The sequence below is a fragment of the Zophobas morio genome, unplaced genomic scaffold (assembly GCF_036711695.1).
Source record: "Zophobas morio isolate AGI-343-1 ecotype UQ-CSIRO unplaced genomic scaffold, CSIRO_AGI_Zmor_V1 ptg000016l, whole genome shotgun sequence".
Classification (NCBI taxonomy): domain Eukaryota; kingdom Metazoa; phylum Arthropoda; class Insecta; order Coleoptera; family Tenebrionidae; genus Zophobas; species Zophobas morio.
The window spans coordinates 4,164,364-4,182,194 of record NW_026972121.1 but is presented as its reverse complement, the minus strand read 5'-3'; the positions used below and the strand labels follow the sequence as shown (position 1 = coordinate 4,182,194).

Sequence of the window (17,831 nt, the reverse complement as noted above, 5' to 3'; positions counted from 1 at the left end):
AACCTAAGACAAACCTCTGAGTTGAAAATTACTTTCAAAGATTACAAACAAAAATATAGAGCAGCAATAAAAAATGCAAAAATTACTTTCAATGATAACTACATTAAAACAGCTAAAAACAACCCCAAAGCCATGTGGCAGGTCATTAATCAATTTAGGCAAAGCAATGGAAACAATCACCCTCCCTGTTCATCTGATGAGTTGAATGCATTCTTTATAAATGCTGTACAAAACCTAGTTGACTCCATAAATCTGTCTTCAAAGAATCCCATACATGTAATGCAAACAAATCGAACTACCACGGTGTCGAACACTTTCTCATTTCGAGAAGTCACGTTAATCGAAGTACGTGACTGTATTGACAACTTAAAAAACTCCAGAAGTAGGGATTTATATGAATTAAATACCGACTTAATAAAATCGATCAAGAACATAATAATTAGTCCATTAACAAAGCTAATAAATAAATGCATTCAGAATAATATGTTTCCCCAATGTCTAAAGCAATCTGTAATAATTCCTATATATAAAAAAGGAAATACAAGTGACAAAAATAACTATCGCCCCATATCTTTGTTGCCAGTACTCTCTAAAGTTTTCGAGAAGCTGCTTTTACAACAAATCTTGGTCTACCTTGAAAAGAATAATATCCTCTCTGAGCACCAATTTGGTTTCCGAAAAAATTCATCTGCTATATCTGGAGTAATAAACTTTATCGAACAAATAATAAATTGCTTTGAAAAGGGAGCCTACTATCAAGCTCTATTTCTAGACCTAAGCAAGGCCTTTGACACAATTTCACACCAAATATTAATGGAAAAACTGAAAATATATAATTTTGATTTCTGTAGTATTACGTTGATAAAGTCCTATCTACATGATCGCTCTCAAAGGGTTAAGCTTAATGGCATTCTTTCGCAACCGTTAACAGTCCGACATGGGGTCCCACAAGGATCTATTCTAGGTCCATTGCTATTTTTGTTGTATATAAATGACCTCCCATATGCGATCCCTACAATGGACAAAACTTTATATGCAGATGACACCTCAGTGGGGCAGGCTGACTCAGATCTAAATGTGCTGCAAGAATTGACACGCACATCATACAAAAGAATTGAGGAATGGATGGAGGCAAATAAACTGCATCTTAATAAAGCCAAAACCGTGGAAATGATTTTTTCTCTCAAACAAATAAACACAGATACAACAGATTTCACAAAATTTTTGGGGGTCCACATTGATAGTACTCTGTCCTGGCACCACCAAATTGATGATCTATGCAAGAAATTATGTAAAAACATCTATTTACTACGTAATCTAACGCGCTGTGTATCCATAGACGTCATAAAAATAGCTTATTTCGCGACCTTCCAATCACATGTGGAATACTCGATAATCCTGTGGGGCCATACAGGGCTATCAGAGCGGGTTTTCAGACTCCAGCGAAGGGTAATCAGAATTATATCAAACCTGAGATATCGCGACGACTGCAAAGAACATTTTAAATTATTGAATCTCCTGACTGTACCCTGTCTGTTCATATACAAATGTTTAGATTATTTTGTAAAAAATCGTAAGAAATTTAAAACATTAAATTCCTATCACAACTACTCTACAAGAGGAAATGATATTTGTCTACGTGGTTTTAGACTGACCAGATCTAGATTAGGCTTTAATTACTATTGTGTTAAATGTTACAATGTAATACCAATCAATATTAGGAATCTTAGTCCTAAGTTGTTCTTAAAAAGGATTAAAGCACATCTAATTGAAAATGCCTTTTATAATATAGAGGAATACTTAACAACTAAGTTTTAAATGAAATGGATTTTATTTCAAAATTACTGATTACCTTTGTTACCATGTAGGTATCTCTTTATTTTGTTATGTTAAGTTGTGTAATCCATGTATTTCGTTATTTTGTTATGCTAAGTTGTGTAATGACTTGTGTAAATATTTTTTATATTTTGGCACGAATAAATCTTATCTTATCTTATCTTATCTTATCTTATCTTTATTATCTTATTAGATCTTTGACAAGTCTGTTCTTTCTGTAGAGTCTTATAAGAAATAGCCCCGCCCACCCACCCCTCTCTTTAATCTAACGACCACCCCTAATATTGTTTATTACCTTATTAGAAACTTAGGCAAATCTGTTAAACTGTTAGTGTAAAATTTTGCAGTTTTACGTCTTTGTTTAAATTCGATTTTTAATTTTTCAGTTTTTCATTGTTTCAATATTACCATTTTCAATTTTTGAATATTTTCCTCTCTGCTTTTCAGTTTTTCGATTTTTCAGTATCTTAACTTTTTTAATTTTTCAGTTTTCCATTTTAAAAATGTTTCTATTTTTTTTCATTTTACAGTTACTGACGTCTCAATTTTCCAATTTTGTAATTTTTCGATTTTTCATTTCTTTATTTGTCGAATTTTATTTTTCATTTTTCGACTTTTTGATCTTTCAAGATGTCAGTTTGAATATTTTTTTCCTTTTGAAAATTTTCCTCTATTTTTTCCTATTTTCAGTGTTATTAAAGCTCCTCTCACTCATGCAAGCTCCATCTTTTTTTTTAATTTTTCCATAATTTAATGTCACCATTTTTCGTATTTTTTTTAATTTTCCAATTTTTAGTTTTTCGAATTTTTAATTTTCCGAATTTTGATTTTGCATTTTTTTAAATTTTTGATTATTCAATGTTTTGTTTATTAATTATTCGACTTTTCAAGTTTTGATTTTTTATTTTAGTAACTTTTCGAATATTCATTACATTATTTGTCGAATTTTATTTTTCATTTTTCGACTTTTTGATATTTCAAGATTTCAGTTTCAATATTTTTTTTCCTTTTGTTGAAAAACATTAACGATTGAGGAAACGAAAAATTGAAAATAAAAAAAATTCAAAATAAAATTTGATTCCAACAGTTTTCACTTCATTATTCTTCGGTTCTTTGTTTCTTCAGTTTATGGATATTTGAATTTCTAGATTTTTTGATTTTTCAACAATTTTGAAAATTTTCCTCTATTTTTTTCAATTTTTAGCTTTTTCAACTTTAACATTTTTCTATTTTCAGTGTTATTGAAGCTCCTCTCACTCATGCAGGCTCTATCTTTTTTTTTAATTCTTCCATAATTTAATGTTGCCATTTTTCGTCTTTTTTTAAGTTTCCAATTTTTAGTTTTTCGAATTTTTAATTTCCCAAATTTTAATTTTGCAATTTTTCAATTTTTTAATTTTTCAATCTTTAGTTTTATAATTATAATTATTCGACTTCACAAGTTTTGATTTTTCATTTTACTGATTTTTCGAATTTTCAATATTATAATTTTGTGATTTCTCGATTTTTCGATTATCCGATTTTTCAATTTTTTTCTTTGTCAAATTCGATTTTTCGGTCTTTCAAGATGTTAGTCTGAAAGAATTTGTTCCTTTTGTTGAAAACTTGATGCATTAAAAATCGTACCAACGAAAAATTGAAAATCCAAAAATTGCAAAATATAATTGAAAGTCCAACAGTTTTCAATTTAATATTTTTCAGTTCTTCGGCTTTTCAATTTTTGGATATTTTATATTTTAATTTACAGACTTTTTTTGATTCGTCAACAATTTAGCAAATTTTGCTCCATTAAAATCTTTAGATTTTCCAATTTTAAAATTTATCTACTTTTAATGTTAATGAAGCTCCTCCCACTCGTGCAGACTCCACAGTTTTTTTATTTTTCCATAATTCAGTGTTATAATTTTTGGTCTTTTTTCCAATTTTTAGTTTTTTAATTATTCAATGTTTCGTTTATTAATTATTCGACTTTTCAAGTTTTGATTTGTATTTTACTAATTTTTCGAATTTTTATTTCTTTATTTGTCGAAATTTATTCTTCAATTTTCGATTTTTTGATCTTTCAAGATGTCAGTTTGAATATTTTTTTTCCTTTTGTTGAAAAACATTAGACTGAGGAAACGAAAAATTGAAAATAAAAAAATTCAAAATAAAATTTGATTCCAACAGTTTTCACTTCATTATTTTTCGGTTCTTTGTTTCTTCAGTTTATGGTATTTGAATTTCTAGATTTTTTTTGATTTTTCAACAGTTTTGAAAATTTTCTTATATTTTTTTCAATTTTTAGCTTTTTCAACTTTAACATTTTTCTATTTTCAGTGTTATTGAAGCTCCTCTCACTCATGCAAGTTCTATCTTTTTTTTTTTATTTTTCCATAATTTAAGGTTGCCATTTTTCGTCTTTCTTTAATTTTCCAATTTTTAGTTTTTGGAATTTTTAATTTATTTCCGAATTTTGATTTTGGATTATTTTAATTTTTTAATTATTCAATATTTCTTTTATTAATTATTCGAGTTTTCAAGTTTTGATTTTTTATTTTACTAATTTTTCGAATTTTCAATTATTCGATTTTTCGTTTTTTTATTTGTTGAATTTGATTCTTAATTTTTCGATTTTTCGGTCTTTCAAGATGTCAGTTTGAAAAAATTTGTTCTTTTTGTTGAAAAACTGATGCATTAAAAATCGAGGAAACGAAAAAGTGAAAATCCAAAAAATTGCAAAAAAAATTTGAAAATTCCAATAGTTTTCAGTTTAATATTTTTTAACTCTTCGTTTCTTCAATTTTTTGATATTTTAATTTACAGACATTTTTTTATTTTTCAACAATTTTGGAAATTTTGTTCCATTAAAAATGTTTAGATTTTTCAATTTTAAAATTTTTGTATTTTTAATGTTAATGAAGCTCCTCCCACTCGTGCAGTCCCTAATTTTTTTTATTTTTTCATAAATCAGTTTTATAATTTTTGGTCTTTTTTATTTTCCAATTTTTAGTTTTTCGAATTTTTAAAACCCCGATTTTTTATTTTGAAAATATGTTTCAGTATTACAATTTTCAATTTCTATATATACTTTTCCTATTCGTTTTCTCAATTTTTTTATTTTTCAAATTCTGATTTTTCAGTACCAATTGCAATTTTTTTTATTTTTGAATTAACTGATTTTTCGAATTTTCAATTTTATAGTTTCGTATTTCTCGATTTTTCGATTGTTCACTTTTTCATTTTTTTATTTGTCTAATTTTATTTTTGATTTTGCGACTTTTTGATTTTTAAAAATTTTAGTTCAAATAAATTTGTTCTCTTCGTTGGAAAACTGAAAAGTGAACAATCGAGAAAATGGAAAATTAAAAATCAAGACCGCGAAAAATAAAAATCGAAACATTGCTAAGCACAAATTGAAAATTCTAAGTTTTCAATTTTAAATTTTTCATCTTCCGTTTCATCAGTTTTTTAATATTTGAATTTCTATATATTTTCTTCGAAGTCTTATTTTGAAAATTTTCAGCTTTGAATTTCCCGTTTTTTTATTTAACTCCAATTTCAATTTTCCAACTTCAAGTTCTTCGATTTTTCTATTTTTCAATTCTTCAATTTTTTGATTTGCAATTTTTCGATTTGTCAAATTCTAAAAAATTTTATTTTCCGTCTTTACAATTTTAAGGTGTTTCACTTTTTAATTTTTGAATTTCTCAATTTTTTTATTTTTGATATCTACTTTTTGATTTTTCAATTTTAAAATTAATGTCAATTTTTCGAATTTGCAAATTTTGATTTTTTAATTACATATTCGATTTTCTTGTTTTTCGACAATTTCAAAATGCTAATTTGAATAAATTTGTTCTGTGGCTGAAAAACGGAAGAATAAGAAGTCGAGAAAATAAAAAATAAAACCAGAAAAATATCAAAATGAAATTGGAAAATTCTAAGTTTTCAATTTAAAACTTTTCAGTTTTTCCTTTTTACAATTCTTTGATATTTTACTTCATTTGTTTTTATTATTCATTATTTTTTTAACCTTTCCATCTTACAATATTACAATTTTTTGTTCTTCCAATTTTTCGAATTTATTATTTTCCATTTTTCTTGAATTTTTTAATTTGCAATTTTTCGGTTTGTCATTTTCTAAGCACATATATTTATTATTCGTTTTTTCATTTTTGATTTTTCGATTTTTGAATTTTGAATTTGTCAATTTTTGTACCTATCTCTATTTTCCGAATTTTCAATTTTGCAAATTCTAGATTTTTTTGCCCCAGAGTTTCAATTTGTAGGTTTTTCAATTTTAAAATTTGTCTCTTTTTAATGTGTTCCCCCCACTCATGCAGACTCCATCGATTTTTTTCATTTTTCCATGATTCAAATGTTACAATTTTTGGTCTATTTTTCATTTTTCCAATTTTTCGAATTTTTAATTCCCCAGTTTTTTATTTTTTCTGTTTAAGTATTACAATTTCCCATTTCTAAATACTTTTGCTTTTCGTTTCCTCAATTTTTCTATTTTCCAAATTTTGATTTTTCAACACCTTAGAATTTTTTAATTTTTCAATTTTTCCTTTTATAATTATTCGACTTTTCAATTTTTGATTTTTCAATTTACTGATTTTTCGAATTTTCCATTTTATAGTTTTGCATTGTTCGATTTTTAATTTTTTTTTTGTCGAATTTGATTTTTGATTTTTCAAGTTTCCGATTTCTCAAATTTTTGTTCTTTTCGTTGAAACACTGAAAAGTGAACAATCGGGAAAATGGAGCATTAAAAATCGAGAACATGAAAAATAAAATCGAAACAGGGCAAAATACAAACTGAAAAATCGAGTTTCAATTTTAAATTTTTCATTTTTCATTTCATCATTTTTTCGATATTTAAATATCTACTTATACACTTTCCCGACGTTTTAGTTTTGCAAATTTCCGATTTTCAAATTTCTCTATTATTATTATTTGACTTTTAATTTTTGGACGTGTCTTTTCAAATTTCCGATTTTTTTTCGATTTATCGATTTCTAAGTATTTATTTTAATTTTTCCTCTTTTTAATTTTTAGAGTTTTAAATTTTTAATGTTTGAAATTCTAGTTTTTTAAAATTTTTGATATGTATTTTTCGACTTTTCAATTTTACAAATTTGCAATTTTTCGATTTGACATTTGATTTTTTCGTTTTTAGGTTTTTTCAAAAAGTCAGTGTGAGTAAATTGGTTCTATTGCTGTTAAAAAACGGAAAAACAAGAAGTCGAGAAAATAAAAAATTAAAAACTAAAACATTGCAAAATGAAATTGGAAAAGTTTTTAATTTAAAATTTTTCGATTTTCGGTTTTTTATTTTTTGATTTTGATTTTTAATTTTTTTACTTTTCGATTTTTAACTGTTAAACCGTTGGTGAGAAAAATAAATTATAAATAGTGTCTAGAAAGTATTAAGTTAGTGTTAAATAAGCGTATCAGATATAAGAATTATATTTAAAAAGCAATATTATTAATGCTCCTCCTACTCACACAAGCTCGGCCTTAACGAATCATTTCATTGGTCTAGAGAAGCGGGGCGGTGTTAATAATAATAATAATAATAATAATAATTTATTAATGCATATAAACGTACAAGTTTTTTGCATAAGTCACATATACATATACATACTACACAGAATAAACAACAAAAGAGAAATGACAAATTAATTGACATACTCTTTTGACATACACATTTTCGGGGATGCTACATAAACTTTTCTTTAATAAAATCGTCAAAACAATAATACGCCTTTCCTAATAAGTATTCCTTCACAATTTTACTGAAGTGGACATCGGTGCTATTTTGTACATGTGTGGGTAATATATTAAAAAATTTTGGACCGAGGTATTCAATACCGTTGCTGGATTTTTGTAGTCTTAGTTTCTTGGGGTAAAGATGTAATTTATTACGTGTTTCATAGTTATGGATGTCATTATGCGTCAAATATTTGCTTCGATTAGATTTAACATAGATCAAGCTAAGGTAGATGTACAATGAAGGTAGAGTCAGTATCCGGAGTGATATGAAGCAGTTTCTACAGTCAGCTCTGTATGGTAATCCTCCCAAAATTCTAACAGCACGTCGCTGGAGCGAGAATGCTCGGTGTCTTGCACTAGAATGACCCCATAATAACAATCCATAACTAAGATGTGCCTGGACAAAACAGAAATATGCGATTCTTAAGGTATCTAGAGGAACCTCATTGTATAATGATCTTAAAAGAAAATTACTTTTGCATAGTTTGGCAGCAAGTACCTCACCATGACTAATCCAGTTAAGGTTAGAATCAACATGTATTCCCAAGAATTTTGCAGATGGTGAGTAACCATCCGGCGGTTGAACTTTTTTAAGTGTAAATAATAAGTTAACGCATTTGTTTTTATTTAGAGTTAATCTGTTACTGACAAACCATTTATTAGCCCTTGACTGTGTCTCATCATGTTTTACTGTTGTATCATTCAAATCTTGACCGAGTGTGACAATAGTAGTATCGTCCGCAAATAATACAGATTGGCTCTGCAAGTAGTCAGGGAATTCGTTTATATATATTAAAAAAAGCAACGGTCCTAGTACGGAGCCTTGCGGGACTCCCCTAGTTATAGGACGACTACTGGATACACCAGAGTTGGTCTTAACCACTTGATAACGGTTTCCTAGAAAAGAAGATATTAATTTGCAACTAGTTGGTTCTAAATTATACATGTATAATTTTTGTAACAGCGTCTCATGAGGGACACAGTCAAATGCCTTTGATAAATCCAAGAAAGAGGCAATACCAAGTTCCCCCTTTTCTAAACACAGTCCCATGGTTTCTACTAGTGACAGTGCCGCATCTGTAGTAGATAATCCTTTCCGAAATCCATACTGTTTGGAAGATAAAAGATGGTTACTTTCTAGAAATTGTGACAATTGGTTAAAGATTATTTTTTCGAGAATTTTTGAAAAAACCGGGAGTAAAGCTATTGGGCGATAGTTACTAGGTTCATGAATATCACCATTTTTATGTATTGGGACTATGATAGCTGTTTTTAGGCACTCTGGAAATGTAGATGTTGTTATGCATATGTTAATTAACTTGGTTAATGGTGATATTAGTTTGTCTTTGACAGATTTTATTAAATTTACACTAAATTCAAAAATATCAAATGAGTTACTTGGCTTCAGTCCATTTATGATTTCTCTTACATAGGTACTGGATACTTCAGTAAAAGTGAAGTACTTAGGATTTGTACTTTTTACGGAAATACATTGAGACATTAACTGCATAGGGTTTTCATAACTAGGCGGAAGTTCGCTGGCTAACCTAGATGCTACACTGCTAAAATACTCATTTAATACATCACAAGGAATATCACAGATATTGTTTTTTGTTTTATGACTAGATAGTTTATTGCGCGAATTATTAATAATATTCCACATAGCTTTGTGTTTATTACTTGAAGATGCAATTACTTTTTTATTTGTTGCAATTTTTTTAAATCTAATTTGTTGTCGGTAATACTGCCTAAAAGAGTTCCTTGCTGTCCTAGAATGGTTCGACTGTAACATTTTGTCTAATTCACATAAATGATTTAATTTATCTCTCATTACCTTCAAATCATAATCAAACCAGTTTATTTTATTTATATTAGAAGTTTTATTTTTATTTACTCGTATTACCTTTTCAGGTAAAGCAAGATCCATCTGATTCTTTATAAGATTAATAAACAAATTAAATTTGTTATTCACATCGCTAAGTGGATTATTAATAAATGTCCAATCTAAATTTGAGAGTAAGTCAAAAAACTTATTCTTTCCTAACTGCGTTATTGGCCTATATTTTTCAGTTACCGTTTTGTCTCTAACACCTTTATGGATCTTAATTTCTAGTTGTATGCCACAATGATCTGACATTAGTTCAACTGGGCTAACTGTGGTGAAATTAGCATTGATATTCGAAAATACATTGTCTAAACAGTTGTTATTTCTAGTAGGGAAAAATACTAATGGTGTTAGTTCGTAACAGGCCATGAAATCACAGAGTCGTTCAGCTTTTGTTTCTTTGGTGTTAAATTTAACATTAAAATCACCTACTATTAATACATTATTTTTCGTTATGTTAATACGACTGAACAAGACACTTAGTGTATGGAAGAAGACTTCTAAATCGCCATTAGGTGGGCGATAAATGTTAATTACATAAATGTCATGGTCTTTTAGATATACCCCGCTTATCTCCACATGCTTTTCAACTGATAATTCCTTACATATCTCAAGAGTTCTGTATTCGAGGTTGCTGTCTTGCAAAATCATCGAGCCCCCATAACTGCATGACTTCATGGATGGTTTTCTTGAAAAATAACTTGTGGTAGAGAAGCTACCAATTTGTAGGTTCGTCGCTTCAGTGTCGTTTAGCCAATGTTCAGTCACAGCCAGTAAAGAGAAGTTTTGATCTACGAGGAATGCCTCCAGCTCTAAAAATTTTGTTTTAATTGACTGTATGTTAATGACTAGTATATTTAGAAGGTGATACTCATTATTTAGGTTGATGGCTTTGTGGTTGGTCTTAGGTGAAAAAACCTATTTAATTTTGTTCCGGATGGCCAAATTGCCGGATTCATCACAGCTTCCCTGTTCTCAAAATTGACCGTCAGTTGGAATGAAGAATATTCGCTAGGGTATCTAGAATTTAACTTCTGAACTGTCACTTCTGGTGCTATCGGTTTGAGGTGATTGGTCACTTCTTCTGTATCTGTGTTTGGCATCAATCTGTATATATGTATGTAGGCCATTTTTGGTACAGCTTTCAAAACACTAGGTGATGAACTAGAGCCTACAATGGGTTGTGGTTTGTTGTTCCTTTTCTTTTTTTCTGTTTTCCATTCGTACTTATCATCACCGTTCCTTTTTTCGTTGGTCTTATCCGGATCATTATTCTCCATTTCTAGTTCCTTATCGACAATCGTCGTTGTTATGTTTTCGCGGAGACTACTTTGTCTGTCCAATTTCGACATTTCGTTGTTTACCTTTTTTTTGGGTACTTGATGCTTCTTCGTGTTAATGTCGGTATTTTGGTTGGATTCTTCTTCTGACCTTGCTGTCTTACAAGGTTGTCGTACATCGAGTAATACATAATATATCGAGTTGTTGATTTAACAATAATATCTCGGTTCGCAGGGATGCGATTAATGCATCTTTGTCGTGGATTATGTATTTGAATAATAGAGGATTCACTTCCTCCCATTTGATCTGTTCGTCCTGATGTAGCTCTGATCTGTCAGCAAACATGGTTTCATCACTAGTCACTGCACTGTTGTTTTTTTCGCAGCAAATTACACTTTTTCCGTCTACGATGACGACGTTTTTTGTTAGTTTTGCACAACTATAGTGGAATCGTTGGGAACACGTTTTACATTTAACAGCATTTACTACTTTGATTTTACATTTGCCACACAGCGCGATACCCGCGTGCACATCGCTGTCCGCCATGTTGACCTTGTTTATAATCGTACGTAATTATGTCTCCGTTATATGTATGAATCTTAAATATTTCTATTTAAACGCTGACGGCAAAGTGATTTTTCAAATAAAAATCAAAATTATTTAAAAATAAAAAAATCTAAAAATTGAAACAGCGAAAAAAATGTCTAGGAAAAAAAAATTGAAACAAACATTTAAATTTGAAAATTTTGATTTTTCAATGTTTATTTTGCAATTTATTCAAACTCAGAAACATGAAACATCAAAATCGAAAAATAAAAAAATGAAAAATCAAATACCTGAGAAATCGATAAATTAGAAAATATAAAAATCGAAAGACCAGTAAGTTGAAACATCAGATAGAAAAACTTCAAATTTATAATTGGAAAAATTGAAAATATAGAAGAATTAAAAAATCAAAAATTGAAGAATGGAAAAACGAAAAATTAAAATATACAAAAATAAAAAATCGACAATTGAAAAATCGAAATATCTTGAAGTTGAAAAATTAAAGGTTTCAAAATCGAATAAATAATGAAAAAATTGTTACATTGATACAATAAAAAATAAAATTAAAAAAATTGAAGGATCGGAAAAATAAAAATACTTAGAAATTGACAAAATGAAAAATGGCAAACCAAAAATTGAAGAAATGGAAAATAGAAAAATCGAAAAATTTAAATTTGGAAAGTTGAAAGAACGAACAAATTAAAAAGTTAAATAATAATCCTGAAATTTAAAAACCGAAAAGTCGCAAAAAAAATGTGTAGAAATTGAAATATCGAAAACTGAAGAAAAGAACATGAAAACTTTGATTTTTCTGTTTTTCAACAAAAATCAACTTTATCAAATTGGAATTTTGAAAGATCCGAAAGTCGAAAAATTAATATTACAAAATTATAAAATTGAAAAATCAAAACTTGAAAAGTCAAATAAGTAATTGAAGAAACGAAACACTGAAAAATAGAAAAATTTTAAAAACATTTTTTTCCTTTAACTTTTCATTCTGAGCATCTTCCTGGGCACTGAAACCTATTAAAACCTCCCGAAAAATCCCGCACTAACTTAAATCAACTCAATTTGAATTTAAACTAATTACTCTGGATTCTAGGACGCATTCCACGTTTTCCCGACTCCTCCAAATCGCCAACACACCCCATTAACTTTATTTAATTCCACAATCAATTAAAAATTACTTACCCTTTCAGTGTTCCCGGAAACTGGATCACTAAAATCGGATTACCATCCTCAAAATCCTCCTCAATGTAAAACAAAAGGAGCCCCAAAAAATTTAAATACATCGGGATAAATCCTGGGAGGATTTCAGTAGAATTGCTTCCGTGCGGTTCACGTAATGGAAATTTTAATATTTAATATAATGGAAGATGTGTATCCTTGTTTGGGCACGTTTTTATGCATTTTCATAGTGACAAGTTGAATTTGTCATTAGTCACGTTTTATCGATGGCTGGCGTTACGTAAGAATTTTTCAAAGGATAATTCCGATCGAATCATTCCATCTAGACTTTCATTTGGGCCAGGAAATTGGAAATCCGGGAGTTTGTTTGCGCTAGATTTAGTTATGTTAACTAGAAAAGTGGGAGTGGGTGTTGATAAATGGCGGTGAGAAAGTGGAGAAATTTCGAAAAAGGAAGACATTTCTTTCTGAATAGTCATTCCATTCTCTCGTCCTGCATCCAATATCTCACTTTAAATAAAAAACAACCCCGTCGAATATGGAGATAGAACGAACATTATTAAAATATACTTTTAAGCGATGAAACGCTTGCCCTGAAATTCAAGCGCGAAAGCTCTCGAAGTGCCGAAGCTCGATGTTTATTATTAAATTACCAATTACGGCAAATGTGAGAAGTTTGTAGGGGGAGAGTCAACAAACGGTGATAAATGAAATCGAGATGATTAAATAAACGAAGTTCCGTGGAGCGATTTTTCGAATCCTACCGACTGCGCCAATTATGCAGCTTAATGTGGTTTTCGTTCCAGGAACAAAACCTTCTCCACGTTTCGTGCCGGGATCGAGGAGGAGACACTCCAGAGCCCGTCCTGGACCAAGGATATCCACGACATGTCCAAATCGGCCGACTCCACCCCCAACAAGTTCATATCGATTCACATCAATCCGACGACACCTCCACGCAGTCTTAGCAAGTTCTGGCAGTATTTTGAGTGCATAGCTAGACGCACCTTCGACGATGGGAAGCGACTTTCGGCCTACTATTCCTCCCCGGTGAAGGAGCCCAGCATCCTGCTGGAGCTGGACACCACCCCTAAGAAAAGCCAGAGTTGTAGCAGCCCTTGCGACATCAGTAATAGCAGTCTGAAAGACGTGGAAAGCGGGGCGATTGAAGATGAACTCACCACTTACATGAAGGAGGTGAGGAGGAGGGAGTGCTGCAGCTAGCGCTGGAAGTACGGGGAGAGAGGGGAGTGGAGACCGTGATGACTTTGTTGTTAGATATGTACTGAGTGATCTATTCTTGTAGCGATTTTTGTTGACTTATACAGGGTATGATGTTTGTTGTTGGGTTGGTCACTCGGTGGGCTTGATTTTGCCTGTTGACGTTGTGTTAAATGTGGGATCTCTTGTAATGGAAAATGGTAAGTCTAAGATGACCAAATATTTGCTAAGTGTTCTCCTTCTATTTGACAGTTTCCAAGCTCTTACCGCTCCTTTTCGGTGCTCATGTTGTTCTAGTCAATATTGTTACGTTGAATGTAGGTTAGTTGAATTGTTGAAGCTACCATCTGTACATAATTAAAGTAGGTGTTAGTTTACTTAGGAAGATTGTAAAATGTGGGATCAAGTCCGCACAAACGAGGTATTTTTTTATTTTAGTGTTTTGCATTAGTCTACTTAATATTTCTATGTGATAATAAAATTTATATTTGTATATCTACTTCGCATACTTTATTAAAGTGTTTATTACGATTAGTGGAGTTTTTCATTTTGTGGAGGGGAAAATATAGATAGGTTCTAGAAAAACTGTCTTTTTTGGAAAGATTATTTCTCTACGAAGCAACAAGCAAGAAAATAAGAAAAGTGAGGTTAGAAAGGACATATGTGACAGTTGTTAAAGTCTTAGGGAGATTTATTAATAAATTGACATACAATTTAAATAAGTCAAGTCATCTAATGTTGATCTCGTTTTTTTCCAGACAATAAATATGTTGTAGCTCCATTTGTAAGAGCAGTAGCATAATCCTGCTGAAAATAACCGTAAACTAACACATCGTCGTCCAGGTTGATTTAAAAATGGAGTCAAAATTTTGTCTCGGTATCTTGCAGCATTTATGATTTGTGAAAACTTCTTTTTATTTTATTGTCAGAATATCAATAAGCTTTTGACCACAAAAAAAAAGGTCTACAGACTCTAAAGTATGGTTTCCTCACACCCAGAGCAGTGACCTGATGCTTGTCAGGACAGGTCAGGTCAAATCAGTCAAAAATTGAAAAATTTTCAAAATAGAAATGTTAAAACATTGAAATCTAAAACTTGATAACTCGAAAAACTGAAATGTGAAGAAATCGACCCATCAAAAAAAAATCGAAAAATTTAAAATTTAAAAAATCGAAAAATTGAAAAACTGATAAATAAAAAAAAAACTGAAAATAGAAATGGCGAAAAATTGGAAAATTGAAAACTAGTAAGTCGAAAAATCTAGAATTTAAAAAATTCAAAAATTGAAATATAGAAAAATTGAAAAATCGTAACATCAAAGAAACCAAAAATCGAAAAATTTACACATTTAAAGTTCAAAAAGAGACAATCAAAGTATCCAAAAAGCGAAAAGTTGGAAAATCGAAAAAACCAAGAAACCAACATATCGCAAGATCAAAAAATTAGAAAACTGAAACATCGAGAAATCAAAAATTGAAATGTTGAAAAGTCGAAAAATCCAAACATTGAGACATCGCAATTTAGTAGCTGAAAATCTAAAAATGGAAAAATGGAAAAACTGTTTAATCAAAAACAGAACTGAAAAATAGAAATGCCGAAAAATTGAAAAATCGAAAAAAAGAAATCAAAAAAGCAAGAATTTAAAAAATTGAAAAATTAAAATATTGAAAAATTGAAAAATTTTAAATTCAAAAAGAGACAATTAAAATGTTCAAGACGATAAATCAAAAAAAAAAAACTGAGAAATAGGGATGTCGAAAAACTGAAAAATCGAAAATAGGAAATCGAAAAAGCTAGAATTTAAAAAAAAGAAAAATTTAAACATTTAAAATTCAAAAAGAGACAATCAAAATATCCAAAAAAGCGAAAAGTTGAAAAATAAAAAACCAAGAAATCGAGAAATCCAAAGATGGAAAAATGAGAAAAGTAAAATACATATAGAGAAATTGAAACATCCAGAAATCGAAGAATCGAAAAATAGAAAAATTGAAAAATTGCTAAATAAAAAAATTGGTCTAAAGAGTTTAGACAGTACTTCCCTCGCTGTCGGAAACTTGACGACTGCATGCCTATTGTGTTTTTTCTCATTACATTTTTGTAGTGGGAATTTAAAAAAAAATTGCGATGACGTCATCAACATTTTTGCAAGGACACGTATATCAGTTTGGGATAGATGTAGTGTAATACTAAGAAAAAATTATTATATTCTCAAATTTTCGGGAAAATGAATTGGGTCGTTTTGAATATTGATTTGTAATAATCAATAAAATAACGAAACAATTTACTCACGTATACGTATCCCAGGCAGCTGAAAATCGTGTATGTATAAACATTCTTAATTTAAGATGACAGGCGTAACAGCATACTTGAGAGTCAAACAGAGAAACTGTAAACAAAACGACCATCGGTTTTAATGGTTCGACTTCCACTTATTATATAAAACATTGGGTTTTATTTTAATTCTTGACGGTGAAATTCACAATTGGTTGATTATAAACATGTCTATTTCACATTCGCGGAACCAAGTGAACGCATAAAACAAATGCAGGTCTGTAATGTTAAAGTCGATGTAAATAAGCATGCTACCCTTATGTTTCAACCGAGTTTTTCCTTTAACAAATTTTTTGTCTACCAAATTGGGTTGGTTGGGGTGTAATACTAATAATAAGTGTTGCCTTTAATTTAATCAATAAAATAAATTGACTTCATTAATTTTTTTGAACCACCTCTTAAGAAAATCTAAAAAATATGAATGGAATGATAAATCACAAGTACAAACTCATCATATTTTTTGCATTTTAGATAGGATTTATTCAGCAAAATTTAAGGGTGACGTCATCAATTTTTTTAGGAGGGATGAACAAATACATTTTGAACAAAAGTTTACCATGCTTATAATAACTTTAGAATATTCCCAAGATTTCAAAGCATTCGGTTTTGTAATTCCTGATTAAATCGATAAAATAAATTCACGCCTTCATTAATTTTTTTGTCACCCTGCATATGCAAATCCAAAAATATGAATGGAATGATAAATCACAAGTACAGACTCATCATATTTTGTACATTTTAGATACGATTTATTCGGCAAACTTTTGAGCTGACGTCATCAGTTTTTTGTAGAAGATAACCAAATATATTTTGACTAAAAATTTATTATGCTCTTTATAACCTTAAAACATCTGCAAGATTTCAAAGCATTCGGTTTTGTAGTTCTTGATTAAATCAATAAAATAAATTTGCATTCATTAATTTTTTTGAGTCACCCTGTATATGCAAATCGAAAAAATTTGAATGGAATGACAAATTACAAGAAGAGACTCACCATATTTTGTACATTTTAGATAGGATTTATTCAGCAAAATTTTGTGGTGACGTCATAAATTTTTTAGGGGGGACGACCAAATACGTTTTGATCAAAAATTTACCATGCTTATGATAATTTTAAAATATCTTCAAGATTTCGAAGCATTCGGTTTTGTAGTTCCTGAGTAAATCAGTAAAATAAATTTACGCTTTCATTTATTTTCTTGAATCACCCCCTATATGCAAATCCAAAATATCTGCACTTACCTGGCAACAATTATTGTAACTTGGTCCAATTTTTAAAATTTGGAGATATATATCCTCAATGACACTCACTCTTCAACAGTTTTTTTCGAATTGGCTTCGCATTTCGCAATCGCAACTGTTTCGTCTCGCCACCCAAACAAGTGATTCCCCCCGCGCCGCTCGTCGTTTCCAACTTCCGCTTTTTGCAATGGCTGGGAGTTTGTTTATATAAACTATGTCTCAACGTGCGATAAAGAAATGACACGGTCAGTGGCGTAACTGAAGCAAATGCATATGTACTTTTTCTCTGCTTCTCTCGATGTATAAACATTAACAGTCGAAGTTAATCATGTATTGACAATATATAAAATGATTAAGAGATATTCTTCCGAACACAAAAAAAAATTTCAACATTTGCTATTTATGGTGCTTATTCACGAACACACAATAACAAATAAATAAATATTATAACATTATTGTTGCGAAAATCGGAAGTGCTGTTCTTGATTTGATGGGCGAAAAAAGTTGGAAGTGCCGGGATCTGTTACCGGAACTTCTAAT

General features: G+C 29.9%; 1 protein-coding gene across 1 annotated transcript in view; it reads left to right on the top strand.

Moving 5' to 3' along the window:
• The window catches only part of LOC135129588 (pyrokinin-1 receptor-like), a 131,327-nt gene extending 117,076 nt beyond the window's left edge, over window positions 1-14,251 (top strand). The window contains exon 4 of the mRNA XM_064056770.1: window positions 13,303-14,251. Coding sequence (XP_063912840.1) covers window positions 13,303-13,720 — 418 coding nt within the window. The 3' untranslated portion in view covers window positions 13,721-14,251. The remainder of the gene's footprint in view (window positions 1-13,302) is intronic.
• The last annotated feature ends 3,580 nt before the right edge of the window (window positions 14,252-17,831 follow it).